The sequence below is a fragment of the Pelodiscus sinensis genome, chromosome 2, assembly GCF_049634645.1.
Source record: "Pelodiscus sinensis isolate JC-2024 chromosome 2, ASM4963464v1, whole genome shotgun sequence".
Taxonomy (NCBI): Eukaryota; Metazoa; Chordata; order Testudines; family Trionychidae; genus Pelodiscus; species Pelodiscus sinensis.
In genome coordinates, this window is record NC_134712.1 from 176,522,016 (window position 1) to 176,537,716 (window position 15,701).

Below are 15,701 nucleotides of genomic sequence, written 5' to 3' on the forward strand. Positions count from 1 at the left end.
GATAATTGGGGCATATGGACTGTTCACCACTCATGATCGAGTGGCTACATTTTTAGGGCAGCATTTGGATGTGAGCTAGCACAAGCAGGTCTCCTTCTGTTGGGAATTATATACCGCCTGTTGAAGTGTAGATGTAGCCATAATACTGGGGAATTGTGATCTCTTGTGTCTTCTCATCCCTACTACAAAATATGAAAAATTCCATTTTAAATGATAATTTTCATTGCTTAGAAGTGTAACGTGTGGGGCACTCATCCTAGCAGAAGTACTTATTTTATCACCAAGATTGCCATTGTTGTTAACTGGAACTACGGGTGCTCTGCACTTTCAGGATCAAACTCTAAGAAAAGATTGCATCTAAAGAAAGGGTAGGAAACCTTAGGACCCGGGGCTGCATGTGGCCCCCGTCTTGCCTGGATCCGACCCCGGAGGCTCAGGGCTCACTCCAGCATTCCTTCCTTCCCATGCTGACACTGCAGCCCCGCCCCTCCCCAACTCCCTGTGAGGCTGGAGCACACAAAATCTACTATCCTGGGCCCCGCTAAGCTCTGGTGTGTGCAGCAAATGTGTGGAGTCTCTCTCTGTTTCTCAGGTGCTGAGCCAGTGAGGATTTGTGGGTTGTTTTTTGTGAGTTTTTCCTCATTTGTGTGTGTGGCCCCCAAATGATTTTTCTGTAGGGTCAGCAGTGCCCATGACCCACAAAAGGTTTCCCACCCCTGATCTAAAGGTTAAATTTGTTTCCAATAATTCTTAAAGAAATAGAGTAGATGCATGTGTAGTTTATCAGGCTGGGATTCAGTACTGAGAGTAAGCCACTGAACTGCCCTGTGACCTTGTGCAAGCCATTTTACCTCTATGTCTTACTTTCCTCATCTGTAAAATGACTGAGGATGATTCTGTATGGCTTTCTTTATCCAGTATTTTGGTGAAAAGAGCTATATATGAGAGAGCTCCCTCTGTGCAAATAATAAAATAATTATTTATGGACTTGCTTCTGTTTTTCATGTAATGTGGAAAAGAGAACAAACGAGAAATATCATCGTCTTCTGAAAGTAAATATGCTGGGCACATTCTACACAGAGATTTTTAATGTAATATTTTTCTAGGTTTCCTGCTGAATAAAGTATATTTGTAACCTTTGTAGAAACCTTGTAAAAACCTTTTTTGATTTTCATCATAGTTTCCTGAGGCTGTATCGGAAGCTGATGTCAGCAGTGAGGATCGACACCATAAAATCAAGACAGACCTTATCGAAGAAAAACTTAAATCCAAGTTATTTGAACTAGCTGCTAAAATGAGTGACAAAGAAACGTCTTCTGGTGAAGAGCAGGAGTCAGAGCCTAGAACAGAATCGGAGCACCAAAAGGAAAGTTTGTCCTCAGAAGAAAATGGCAAAAGCATTCAGGAAGAGTTGAAGAAGGTAAGTGAAAGGAGAAGGGAAATAATAGCTTAGAAACTGGAATCCCAGAAGAGGAGACTGGAAAGTTACCCTGTATATAGTCGAACCAGGAATAAAGTATATAACATTGTCTGGGAACAGCAAAGAGTTTAAACGGTCTCTTGATGAAAGTGAAACTCAGCCCTGCAATCCTTGTCCAGTCAAAACTTCCATTTCCATCAGTGAGAGCTTTGCTTATGGAAACCCTGCAAGACCAGGTCAAATGAAATTGATTTATGTAGCCTCTGATTCTCTGCTCACATAAATCAGTGTAGTTCCATTGGCTTTAATGAAATCACACTGATGTGCCACAGTAGAGGCTTTAATGCTTTGGTTTTTTCCTAAATATGTCTTGCCATTGTTTTTTCACCTCTGTTCATTCAATGGTCAATGGAAACCTTTTCAGCATTTACCTGCTCTCCTTTACACCAATGCCATAAGTTCTCCTGTTGCCTCTCTATCTAGGTATTTTTTTTATATATGTCTCTGTCCAGCACCGTAATGTCTATTGATTCTATTTTCTATCTGATAATAAGAGCCTATATATATCAAAATGTTATCTAGATTCTGAAATTCAGGGTCGCTCCCAAGAGAATGTGCTTGATCCATTGTTTGTGTGAAGTGTACCAAAATCCAGAATCTAGGCTATGTCTACACTGCGGGGAAAAGTCGGAAAAAGATACTCAAATTGCGAACCACGATGTGCATATCTTTTTCCGCTTTTCTTCCAAAAGAGGCTTTTCCAATATTTGGCCTGTCTACATGGGGCTAGATGTTGGGGAAAAAAACCCTCTTTCAGAACATCTCCTCTTCTTCATAGAATGAGGTTTACAGGGATGCCAAAAGAAGTGTCTGCTTTAAAATAAAATAAAATAAAATAAAAGCAGATGCGTTCCTTGGATGCAGCAAAGCTTTTCCAGGATACCTCTGGTATCCCGGAACAGCTCTGCAGTGTAGACATAAAAGGATATTTACCACCTGCTTTTTTGTCTGGCTTTATTTGCACATATTGTCATGTGGTCTATACACATGCACCTGAATACATGGTAGATCTCTGCACCTTGTAATATACTAGCCTCTATTTTGATGATATCCTGCTTTTCAAACATATAAGCTAAAGTCTTATAGCCTGAGTTCTTCATGAAATGTGCGTATGGTTTAGCTGATGACCAAGATGTTTGTATACGTGTAACACTTCCTAGTATATCTGGGATAGAGAGGCACTTCGGTATCACCTGCCTTTAGTGTGAGGAAGCCTTTTCTGTTTTTTTCTGGGAGTTGGCTCTCTAACCCCTCTGGCTATGGGCAACAAACCCTTGCGCACTCTCTACCACATGTTAGCAATAGACTTTGAACCCTATAAGCGTCCCTCTGAAGTGACAAGCCCCTGGTCCACTCTAATTCACAAATCTGCTGCTCCCAAAGAAGCAGTGGACATCATCGTACCAACTTCCCTTCAGATCACTGATCTGTTTAACACACCGAAACACGAATGTACCTGAAAACAAGTAAAAGATTATTCAATGAAGTATAGAGATTTCAAAAGTAGAAATAGCGAGTCACAGTAGCGGAAACAAATGATTACATGTAAAATAAAATCATAACTTGTCATCTAGAGTCTGGTCTTATCCAATGAAATTTAGCTCACCCAACCTCTTTGCGATGTTTTCCAGACAGGATGTTTGTGCTCCCCCTTTCATAATACAGAACGTACTGATAGTTTGTCTCCTTGGTGAAGGGATTACCAGGGTATCTCGGTACACCTAGTTTTATACCCCCCAAATCCATTCTCTTTACTGGCAAAATGAAAACCCCTGCCCTGATGTTTTTGTTTATTCCTGGAGATCTTTTCTTCTATGAATTCACAGTCTCTTCATTTAGGCTCAGTAATGCAATGGACTTGAACTATGAGATACAGAATACACAATGACCAGCCAGGGAGAAAAGTGTCCCTCCCTGCCTGTACAGGGGTGTTAATGTCTGGTGATCTGTCTTAACCTACACTTCTTAAGAACATAGTTCTCATTATAGCTATTGCAATGATTTTGATGCTGAGATCAGATGCTTATTAGATTACATGCCACTCTTTGGCAAACATAGCTTTCATTTATTAGAAAGTGTGTGTTCCGTGATTCACAGCCCTTTACTTTATGGATCTACTGAGAAGGAACTGAAGTTGTTTTAGAAACATGTACGTCATATAGTGAGGAAGGGAAACTAATGATTTGTATTCTGGGCTTTTTTTAATTGGCTGTAGTTAACATAGTTACATTTCAAAAATCAATTTTTTGACAGAGAACCTGAGAATTATTCTTTGATATTTGGGCTTGTACTGTTACCTCGATAATATGGGGGTATACTTCTGTGAATAAGTTTATAGACCTCTAAAGCCACAGGAGTGCCCAGGTTTTCCCTAATTTTAACCCTGAACAGATACTGGATTATTCATTATTATTATTATTTTAGCGTTTTAAATTAAAGAACGCTGTTTTTAAAAACTCCAAAGAATGTCATGTTTTCCTATAGTACTATCTCTTCAGGAAGAAAGAACAAAAAATGAACAAAATGAATGTCCAGCATTCCTAGCTAAGTGCTTTTCTGCTTTTAAAAGAAAGTAAGGCTCTTCGGATTTAGTCATCCAAGCCTGTTGAATATGTTCTTTTGTCTGTAATGAAGTCAAGACTTCTCAACACTATTCACAGTCATGGCCTCAGAGGAATTTATAGCAGAACTTACTGAAGCCCCACTATTTAGAAAATGTGAGCTGAATCCTTTCTATTCTTGGCAAGTATTTCATTGATGTTATTTGATCACTCTTTCAACTATTTAGGTAGGTGGCTGACCAACATGTTGCAATGAAATACTGAAACTAAGAAGATATATTAGATGAAAATTCTTCTAAATTGATAACATATTTGTGATAGACAAATTATATAATTGATACGTTAGTAGATGAAGCTCCCCACTGGGAATAAAATAAAAAAAATACAATTTTCAAAAATGACTAAAAATTGTTGATGCCTCAGATTCTAGGTGTTCCAACATGAGATGCCTTAAAGAGATCTGATTTCCAAAAGGTGAATGTTCTCCTATGTCTAAAAATCAAGCTCTTTTTAAGGTGTCTGAAGTTGGGCACCCAAAATCATTAGCGAATTTTGAAAATCTTAAACTGAAATACCAGATGTCAAAAGTGGTCACAGAGTTTCATATGACAGTGCTGAACATGGTATCTACTCTGCATGTTTAAAGCATGTGACTGGGTGACTAGTTGGAGCCCCTGGATGTAGAATTGAGCACCCTATTTTGAGCAACTATACTTGAAAATTGGGTTGTATGTGAAAGAGATAATTTATGAAAGATGAGGCAGGAGTGGGTGGGTAGCTTTATATGCTAATGACATCTTCAGTGTTGCCAAACTTGAACATTCAGGCTACAAAAAAATCTTGAGATTGTCTTAAAATCATGGTATTCTTAAAAACACATTTGGGGATTCTATTTATTTGCTTTTTGGTTTTTGAAACATTTGGGTTCATATTTTCAAACTTTTTTCCTGTAACCATGAGAGTTAAATCCTTTAAAAAATATTGGAATCTCATATAATTCCATGATTTCATGAGCTGGTACTAGAAGAAAAACACATATCAAGAGACTGGCAATATAATTCTGAGAATTGGCGACATTAAGTCTTCAAGCTACCAAAATGTTGGTATTGGCTTCAGTGGATCTTGGTGAGTGCTCAGCACTTCTGAAATCAGGTAATTTACATTAGGATGGCTAAATATGGATTTAGGAACCTAACTTTAGGACACAAGTTTGAAAATCTTGACCTTGGACAATATTGTTTAATACATGTAGCATGCCTGAAGGTTTATTCTCATACACAAACATTCTTTGAGCTCATTTACTCCTTGGGAAATTCTGAGCCACTGTGCATATGTGTAATTAAAGAGTCACATCTTTTTAATTTTTTTTTGCATACAAAAATATGTTGCAGTTCTGTCTTTTGTCCACCAGAGGGTGGGGCGGTGCTAGAACTGAGCTACAGCTCCCTGTGAAAAATACCTTCTGCAGTTCTGCATCTTGCCCACCAGAGGGCGCTGTGATGCTAGAGCACTGTAGCTGCTCCCAGCCATCAGGGAAGAGAGAGCCCTAGAGCCTTCTTCACAGCACCTGGCCAGGAGACAGGGACCATGTGGAGACAGACAGCATGGGGCTGCTGGGATGGGGGGTAGAAAGAGGCTTATAAAAGTTAGTGGAGGAGGACAGACTGGGATAGAGGCTGAATGGGAGTGGAGGTGACAAGGGTAGGGGCTGAACTGGAGTGGAAGTGTAGGGCTGCATGGGCAGAGGAGGAGAGAGATGCAGAGCTACAGACAGAAGGGAAGTTCCTAAGTGGGGACACAGAGACACATGGGCACAGGGGGTGAAGGGACATGTGGAGATGAGGGGAGGAGATCTCTGAGGGGCTTAGGGACATGTGTACAGGGCAAATGTGCCTGAGTAAATGGGATTGGCTAGGGGGTCAGCTAGGGTCTGCGTGGGGGGAAGTCCTTAACAGTCCTTCCCCACCCTCCCTAAAAAACCTTGTTCCATACTTTTCCCACCATATTTTGGCCAAGCAGGAGGCTATTGACAGGGAAGACTAAGGCCTGGTCTACTCTGGGAGTTTACGTCAACGTTAGCCGCATACGGTCAATTTTTCTAAACAGTGACTCTACGCTGCCAAGCCTATTCTGTCAACTTTAAAGGCCGCTGAAGTTGATTTTGGCACTCCTGCGTTTCACAAAGAGTAACGCAAAATTTAACCTTACATGGTCAAATTCACGGTAGTATAGACGCAGCGTTGAGAAAGTTGAGGTTCTTGGTCTCCGGAAGGCATCCCATAGTGCCCTGCTCTGACCGCTTTGTCCAGAATTTGCTTTCCAGGTGAACAGGAAAAGCCCCAGGAAAGTTTGAATTTCATTTTTTGTGTGGCCAGTATTGCGAGCATATCTCCTAGCAGGCAGCACACCGAGCAGCACAAGTGGCCATGACTGTTGATTGTCCCATACCTGCAGCACTACATCGTCCCATCAGTCTGTGCTTGTCTGACAGCATCAGAACCACTGTCTCCAGAGGATCAAATGCCAGCTGTTTTTCCAATTTGCTGAATGCAAAGGCTTACCTGTACAGAGTGCCTGTGGCACCCTGAGACGGAGATTTCTCCTCGTACTCTTCCTTGTGGAGTGACATGCTTATGCTCTCAAAATACTGCACCATTAGACTCACCAAGGAACACGTCAACATCACAATGATTTGGTACACAACAAGATCCACAAGGAGGGCCATGCTCGCACTGCTATGGCATCTGCGTGGGTACCCAGGGCCAAAAAGGGGGTGAAAAGACAATTTCATGTTGATTTCAAGCAAGGGGGAAGGAAGCGCATTATGGAACGCTAATAACATGAACCTATAACCACCCACTGCACAGTTTGGGTCCCAGTGTTCACCAGGAGCATAACACAGAATGCAAAGTGGCACAGACAGGGTGGGATAGCTACCCACAGTGCATCACTCTCAAGTAGATAGCAGTCTCTCTATATGGATATACTTACTCTAGTAAACAGCCCTGTGTAGGCAAGCCCTGAGATACATTTTTAAAGTATTTTACACTTATATGTGATACACACAGAATAATTCTTGCACATTGGTACATCATAAGATGATGATGATGATTATTATTAATAATAATAATAATTAATAATAATAATTCAGACAAACATCTTTTACCTGAAAGCACTTCATGCATACAGGATCATAGAAATGTAGCCATGACAATGGTGGAGAATGGCCATCATCTCATGCACAAAATACTGAATGGCTATGTGGGATAAAATATTTTCACTAAAGATGCCAGGGTATATAACACCTATTCTTCCACAAAGAGCCAGGAGATTTCATTGCTCACGCTGGGTTGATAGTGCCTTGATTTTAAAATTCTCAATCCAGCAAAGCTTTTGAGCATATGCGTAAATTTTAAATCTGTGATGAAGTAGTTCTCTAGATTTGGGGCTTAAAATCTCACGCTACAAATCCCCACCAAGTAAATGACATAGAGCTATTTTTACCTAATCAGGAAGGATGAAGTTGATTCTTAATAGGAGCCTATGATTTCAGGAATTTTAAATATTTCAAACTAGGACACTTTTTGGGTATGCCTGTTGAGATGCTAAGCACTTGCAACTCCACTGACTTCTTTTGGGGTTGTGGTTGTCCAGCACATTTGACAATCCAATTCAAGTCATGTCAGCTTAGATACTCAAAACTCATGGTCACTTGTGAAAATTTAGTTCAAAGTAATCACCCATGAGGGGCAAGCCATATGGGTCCAAAAATTATAAATGCAAGTTTCTTGTTTCTCAACATTCTTACAGAAGTCATCTGCCTGGAACCACTTTCTTTAGTGATGATGCAAACCATTAGGAATTTGACTCTTTGTAGATGTTTCAATACAAAAGGTTCACCTTATTGAGAAGGACATTTTTAAAAGTCATTTTATTCAGATACATGCACTGGATGCACACACCAAAGTGTGCAATGTAACAAATTAAAAAGTACAGAATTCCAGGAGACCTTTGTCAACTGACAGGGGCAGGGCCCAACAAGGTTGTGGATTCACTTCAAGACAGAGTCGATTAGGGATAGATAGTTGCTTTTATTAATCTCACTACATCACTACTATTACAGGCTTAATACTGCCAGATGGTTACATAGCTACTGCAAAGTAATACAAATCAGCATAGGCAAAGCAATGCATAAAAAAGTAACAGGCACTTGGAAATGTTTATGCCCTTTCAGGTCTGCTGGGAGTCCTGTTCCGGTTCCCTCGCACCCAGCCACAGTGGACGTGGCTCCAGCTAGGGGGATTCAGGACACCCTTCGAGGTCTAGATCCCTGTTGAGACTCAATTGGCATGGGACTTCCTACACTAGTTATACTACAGTTGTTTACCTGGTGTGCACATACCTGGCTCAATGTCATTCTTATCACTCTTATGGGCTGAGACCGAGGTCAAACTTGTTTACTGCTTAGTAGTTTCCCTGCTCTAGGCATGGGTTAGAGCTGATAAAGCCCAGCTGCTGTTTGGGCTTGCAGTGTCCCACACTATGTTAAGCTGGGTACAGCAGGGATGGAAATTTCCATCCCAGGCCTGCTAAGCTGAAGGACCCACATATGACTTTCATGTGACAACCTTGGCTTACCAAAAACAAACCACCTCCTTGCATCTTGAATTTATTTCATCAGCATCTGATAGAACTTGCCAAGGATTTAAGAAGTGATAAGTCTGAGGGATAGCCATGTTAGTGTGTATCTGCATAAACAATAAGGAGTACTGTGGCACCTTAATGAATAACATATTTGTTTGGGCATAAGCTTTCATGGGTAAAAAAACACTGTCAGATCTGACTACGGGAAACCTTGTTTTTTAAGAAAGTGAGGTACAGTGGAGTCCGGATTAACCGCCACCCGGTAATCCAACACTCTGCTTTATCCGACTCTGCAGCTCCTGGCGGCGGCAGCAGCAGCAGCTTCTCCTAGAAAGCAAGGGAACAGCTGATGCCGCTCCTGTTTGCAAGCATCCCGGCAACAGCAGCAGCAGCAGCTTCTCCTAGAGAGCAAGGGAACAGTTGAGGCCGCTCCTGCCTGGAAGCGTCCTGGCAGGAGCGACAGCAGCTGCTCCTAGAGAGCAACAGAACAGCTGATGCTGCTCTGCAGGGACTTGGTCCCCAGCAGGAGTGGCATCAGCTGTTCCATTGCTCTCTACCGTAGAGTCTGTATCATCCGACATATTCGGGAATCCGACCATGTGTCGGTCCCGTTTAGGTCGGATGATAGGGACTCTACTGTATTAATATTGTTGACCCTGCAATTACGCACAATATTTATTTGTTATATAGTTGTAACTTGTTGCCAAAAGAAGCACAGAAATCTGTTTTCAGGGGTGAGTCATATGGATCCAAAAATTATAAATGCAAGTTTCTTGTTTCTCAACATTCTTACAGAAATCATCTGCCTGGAACCACTTTCTTTAGTGATGATGCAAACCATCATTTCATGTTTATTTCACATTCTCAATAATGTATCTTGAGAATCCAGACATTTTGCAATCTTTAATCAGCAATGCTACTCTGAATCTTGCAAATAAAGAAAATTAGGCAATGATTTATTTCATATATTTTATTTATACATGTTAAAATATAAGGATTTATAGTATTCTGTATTCATCTACACCTTATCCCTTATCTTCATTCTATAGTTCTCTACAAGCATGTTGTTTTAATCTGTTTAGGAATTAATATATCTTTTCTGCCTTTCTATTTAATTGCTGACCAACTACATAGGAAAAACAAAAGGCTTTTGATCTTCATTTACAACTACAGGTTTTATCCTCAGTACTACAGCAGGTGAGAGTGCTTTATTTGTCCATATTTTCCTTACTCAGTAAAAGGGACTCGTAAACACGTTATTGAGGGCTTCCACATTTCCAGAGCATATTTGTTCTCTGTACAAGTCAAAATATTTTTTCTATCAGGTTTGAAAACAGATCTAAAAAATCAAATTTGTTTGTCTGGTTCATGCCTCATCACTGATAGAAAAGATTATGCAATCAGAACTTAGTGGACAATTTGTCAATGCTTCATGAAGTAGAAAGTAGTCATCTTTATTCGTTTTTTTTACCACAATTAAAATCTTTTAAAAAAATAAATAGAAAAGATGAAGATTCAGGTAAGGCAAAATGCTTCAGACTATTAACTACAGGCAGTCCCCGGGTTACGTACAAGATAGGGACTGTAGATTTGTTCTTAAGTTGAATCTGTATGTAAGTCGGAACTGGCGTCCAGATTCAGCCGCTGCTGAAACTGATCAGTTTCAACAGCGGCTGAATCTGGATGCCAGTTCTGACTTACATACAGATTCAACTTAAGAACCCCAGGCATCCCCAAGTCAGCTGCTGCTGAAACTGATCAGCGGCTGATTCTAGGAAGCCCGGGGCAGGAGCTTCCTGTAGTCAGCCACTGGTCAGTTTCAGCAGCGGCTGACTTGGGGATGCCTGGGGCAGAGCAGCTGGGGTGCTGCTGGGTTGGTCCAGTAGCGCCGCCGCTCCTCGGCGGTACTGGACCAACCCAGCAGCACCCAAGCTGCTCTGCCCCAGGCGTTCTGATTCAGCCGCTGCTGAAACTGACCAGTAGTGGCTGAATCAGGATGCCTGGGGCAGAGCAGCTGGGGTGCTGCCAAGTTGGTCCAGTAGCGCCCAGAGCGGCGCTACAGGACCAACCGACAGCGCCCCAGCTGCTGTACCACAGGCGTCTGGAGCAAAGCCGCGGAGCACGGGGGCAGCAGGACAGCCCAGACGCGCCGTGGCTGTCCTGCTGCCCTCGGGCTCCGCGGCTTTGCTCTGCTTTGCTCCCCGTCCCCCTGGTCTGTAGACCAGGGGGACGGGGAGCAAAGCGGTGGAACACGCGGGCAGCAGACAGCCCAGACGCATGTCCAGCCGCTTTGCTCTGCTTTGCTCCCCGTCCCCCGGTCTGCAGACCAGAAGGACGGGGAGCAAAGCGGCTGAATACGCGGGCAGCAGACAGCCCAGACGCGCGTCTGGGCTGTCCACTGCCCGCGTGCTCCGCCACTTTGCTTCCTCTCCCTGGTCTGCTGGAGACCAGGGAGAGGGCTCCGTTCGTAACTGCGGATCCGACATAAGTCGGATCCGCGTAACTTGGGGACTGCCTGTACATTTAAAGACCTCATTTTCTCTGCCTTCATTTTTTACAGTTAAGGCACTATGTAATAATATACAGTTTTAAAGGGCTTTCTCCACTTTTTGCTACTAATGCCTCACCATTATTGTTCCCTCGTGATCAGTGTTTGAATCTTGGAATATCTGAATCAGACTGGCAAATGGAAAAATTGTAGAGAGTTCAGCGTTGTGTAGTTTTTGTAATAATCTTAATAAAAGTTGATCTTCTAAAATCACTGACATATAATATACAGCTAAACAAACTTGCCTTACATCATTGTGGTCCCCAAAATAGACAAGATACAGAGATCCAATTTTTTGGATGAAAGCTTGATCCTTAATGCAATAAAATGAACCGCTCATCCTTTTCTTTTCTTCTTGTTTTATACCCTTATTTTGCCATTCATTTTTTGTTCATCCATTTAAATGTCCATTTTCTAGCTTCCTTTAGTAAAAATCACAGAAAATATTTCTTATCTTTTCATTCCATATATTCAGTATTTATAAACATGTGTTCATTTTTAGATAATTATTGAATTTTGTGTGCCTTGTATAAGATTTTAAAACATTCTGTTTACAATTTGTGGCAGAATATTTTATTTGGAGAAAATAACCTTGCTCCTTATTTTGTGGCAAGCTGATCCAGAAACAAAGTGTTAGAACTAATTAGTAGTAATTTCAGCATTTATATTGGGAAAGTGATTTAATTTTATAATAAAAATAAATTCTAATACAGAGAAGTATCACAGTTCAAAAGGAAGACTAAATTTTCTCTAACTTTCTCTGTGTTGGAGAATATCAGTGGAATAGTATGTTATCAGAGATATTTTGCTAAATAAGTGTTCGGATTTCCTTTTCACACTTGAGTGGCAGTGCATCCCTCTAGCAGGAAAGGCTACCAGGGGCATATGTCACCTGCCCTCTGCAGTCTACACAGCATTCCAATAGAATATTAAATCAAATTCAAGATTTCTGTGTTTCTCTTCATGGCACAAAATGATAAGGGCCTAGGATACCTAAAAAATCACCTGACGCTCCAGATGAGGAATGTGGTGAGTGACTTTGGTCTTCAAACTCAGTGGAACTATTCACCACAAAGGTAAAACTCATCTGTGCAGAAGATAGTTTTCTTATGGCGCATACATTTTTTATACACATTTTTGTATAAAAGCCAGAGTGAATCTTATTGCTCTCAGCAGGTGACTCAGGAAAATAGACCCCCTCAAACTGACTTGATTACCTTTTTTTTTATAAATGAGATTACAAGTTCAGTCGATAAAGGCAGTAGTGTTGATGAAATGTACTGACACTTGGTAGCCCACAACATTTTGATTTAAAAAAGTCTATAAAACTAATATGCCATATGTTAAATGAATTAAAAACTGGTAAATTGATAGGTTTCGAAATGTAATTGTAAACATGGAATCATCATTGAGCGGTTTCTGGTGGAGACCTGCAGGGACTGGCCCCTGGTACTTTGCTGTTTAACATTTTTACCAATAATCTGGAAGAAAACATAAGATCAAATAAACAACATTTACAGATGACACAAAAATTGCAGAAACGGTAAGCAATAAGGAGGGAAAGACACTGAGGGTATGTCTACACTACCACCCTAGTTCGAACTAGGGTGGTTAATGTAGGCAACCGAAGTTGCAAATGAAGCCCGGGATTTAAATATTCCGGGCTTCATTAGCATCTTGCCGGGCGCCGCCATTTTTAAAGCCCCGGTAGTTCGGACTCCGTGCTCGCGGCTACACGCGGCACGGAGTAGGTAGTTCGGATTAGGCTCAAGGATAATACAATCTCCATCAAGGATCCCAATGCAACATCACAAGCGTTGGGTGACAGTGATACTGGGTCAGCCTCTAGTTTGTCCTTCTCTGGTGATTCCTCCCTGTTCCGGTGCTCTTCCTGCTTCCTGTCCTGGGGTGTTGCTGGTTGGCTGCTTTCTCCCTCCCAGGCTTTGGGCTAGTTCTCGGGTGCTTCCCTATGTGAGGGTCTGCTTCCTGTAGGCCCTCTTGTCTCGAACTCTAGATACATATACCCTATTGATCTACCCCTCCCTTCCTCCTGAATAAAACCGCACACTTCCTCTGCCTCAGGATGAAGTCTTAAAGGGACTGTGCTCTTTAAATCCCAAGGAGATTAGACATTCTATGAAACAAAACTTTTCCTTCTCCAAAAATTAAGACAGATATTGATTAAAGAATAGTCACACTGCAGAGAGCGTGATGAAGCAACTCAAGAATGGGGCTGATAACGTGTGCACTAGCAGTGATGAAGAACCTAGTCAATACCATCAGGTCATTAGTGTTGGAACCTTTTGTTCTTTTTCCCTTTTATGAGCATCGTGTTGATGTGAAATTTCCTCAGTTGTATCATAAATCACAGCTGTGATGTTGTTTTAAGGAGAGATGTTTGTATTAGAGGCTGAAAGTTGTGACAGTGACAGTAAAAATACTAGCAGCTGGCTCCAAATATAAGGAAAAGGAGGAGAAAAGATTAGTGCTAATAATGGTGAGCACTTCTAAGAGCCATGGATCATAATGTACATAAGTTCAGGAGAAGAAAATCTGGTATGGAAGTGTCCTGAATTGTATGTAAGTTCCGGACAAGAAACCCTGCTACGGAGCTGTCCTAGAACACAGCTGAAACATACGTGAGGATGTGCATGCTTGCTGGCTCACAGCTGTCTGGACTGTCTGAACTGCTTTGGTTTTGTCCTAATGATACATTTGTCATGGTACTGCTGGTTTATTTCCATTTATTAGCTTTTACCCATGAAGCCAATGCTGTGCTACAGAATTGTGCTACAGAATTGTGGCATGTCTAAAAAAGCAAGGACAAGATTTTATGGTTTGAAAGCAATCTGATTAGTTAGGGGAGGGAGAGGGGAGAAAGCAAGGTAGACACCTCTTCCAACATAAACTGTTTTGTAAAATGGAAGCAATCCATGGTGGGGGGGAAGGGATTAAAAATGCAATATGGAGAGTGGTTCATCCTAGCTAAGAGAAGACTGACAGTGATATCCCATCTCCTCTGCTGTCATTTCCTAGTGAGGAGCAGTGTCCTGATGAATATGATGATAGCTCCAGAGGGGAGGCCAACAAATTTAAAATATCACCACATAAACTTGAGTCCTTTGACACCAGTCAAACAGACTGAAACCGGAAGAGCTTGGAGCTTTGTGGCAGATGAAAGCAGAGGTGATTCATTGGCTAGATGCAAACTGGAAGCTCTAGGCAATAATTATCAGCCCACTGTGGGTTTTTAAAAATCTGGTTCACTTAAAGAGTTTGCAGATGAGGTCAGGGAAATTGAGCTTCTTTTTCACAGACCCAGGAGTTATGTGGTACAGGACCAAAATTGCAATAAGAGCTTTAGAGTTGCCATTAGTGATTTCTGTGATGAGCTAGAGGACAGAGAGAGCAAGGTAAAATCAGACAAAAATGAAGAAGAAAGAGTGAAAAGGAGAAACCTTAAACCCAAGCATTGAAAGAAGATAAATCCCAAATTGAAAAAAAAAGTAGCAAAAAAGCCCAAAATCTAAAAGAAAAAGAAAAGGACTAGTAGGAAGTTAAAGAATAAAGAGAGAGACAAGTTTAAAGGCAAGAAAAAGAAAATATGGAGAAAGAATCACAGAACATTATTAGAGAGTCAAGTGACCGGGATAGAATAATCCTCTCTGGTGGCTCACGTAGTCTACCTTGTCCTCTAGTTAAACTAAAGATTATTGTTAGACCACATTTTCTTTTTGCTATTAACTTGTATTAGAAGTTGATAATACAAAAAGTGCTCACAGTTTAGGAAAGGTGCTTTTGAAACTCAGAGTTGAGGTTTGCCAGAAAATACTTAAAGGCCTAAAGGTGATGGTGGGAAGGGGTGGGGCTTGGGAGCTGTAACAGACAGCCCCTCACCCCCCGCCTGCCAGGACTCCTGGGCCAGATTGTGCAACTGCTCCATCTGAGAATGATCCATAGGCCAGGAGTTTTAAGACCTCTGCCCCACAGCCTCCTACCTGGGGCAGTGAAGCAGTCCAGCAGTATGGGGAAATAACAGACAGTCTGCAGCTGCTGGTGGAAGGGCTGGCTAAGTGAGTAATCACTCCAGAGGCCTCACATCATTTTGGGTGGGGGGCATAGTTCAGGCAGCTTCCTAAGCAAGCAGTGACTTACTTGGTTTCCCTGGCAGTCTCTGTAGAAGTCAGGCAGGTAGCCTGGGTCCCCAGGCTTTGCCATCAGGGGCGTTGCAGGGACATCTGCAGTAGTCAGCAATTTACTTCCTTCCACCTCCGTCCCTCCACTCCACCACACACACAGGTCGGGTCGGCCTCCCTTTATCTGAATTGTCCGCTCAGAGCATGCACATCAGGGAACAGAGGGTGTAGCCTCCTGTGTCCACAATATTTTTGTCCACCCCAGTGGCTCAGTGCCAGGTTGGTACACCCTATCCCAGTCACTCCTAGGGTTATTTCTAATAAAGCATGTC

The 15,701-nt window shown here is 41.9% G+C and overlaps 1 protein-coding gene across 5 annotated transcripts in view; it reads left to right on the top strand.

Moving 5' to 3' along the window:
* The window catches only part of MYRIP (myosin VIIA and Rab interacting protein), a 341,072-nt gene that overhangs the window by 300,339 nt on the left and 25,032 nt on the right, over positions 1–15,701 (top strand). For all 5 annotated transcript variants that reach the window (XM_006131818.3, XM_075921852.1, XM_014577917.2 and 2 more), the window contains one exon: positions 1,181–1,420. In XM_006131818.3, coding sequence (XP_006131880.2) covers positions 1,181–1,420 — 240 coding nt within the window. The remainder of the gene's footprint in view (positions 1–1,180; positions 1,421–15,701) is intronic.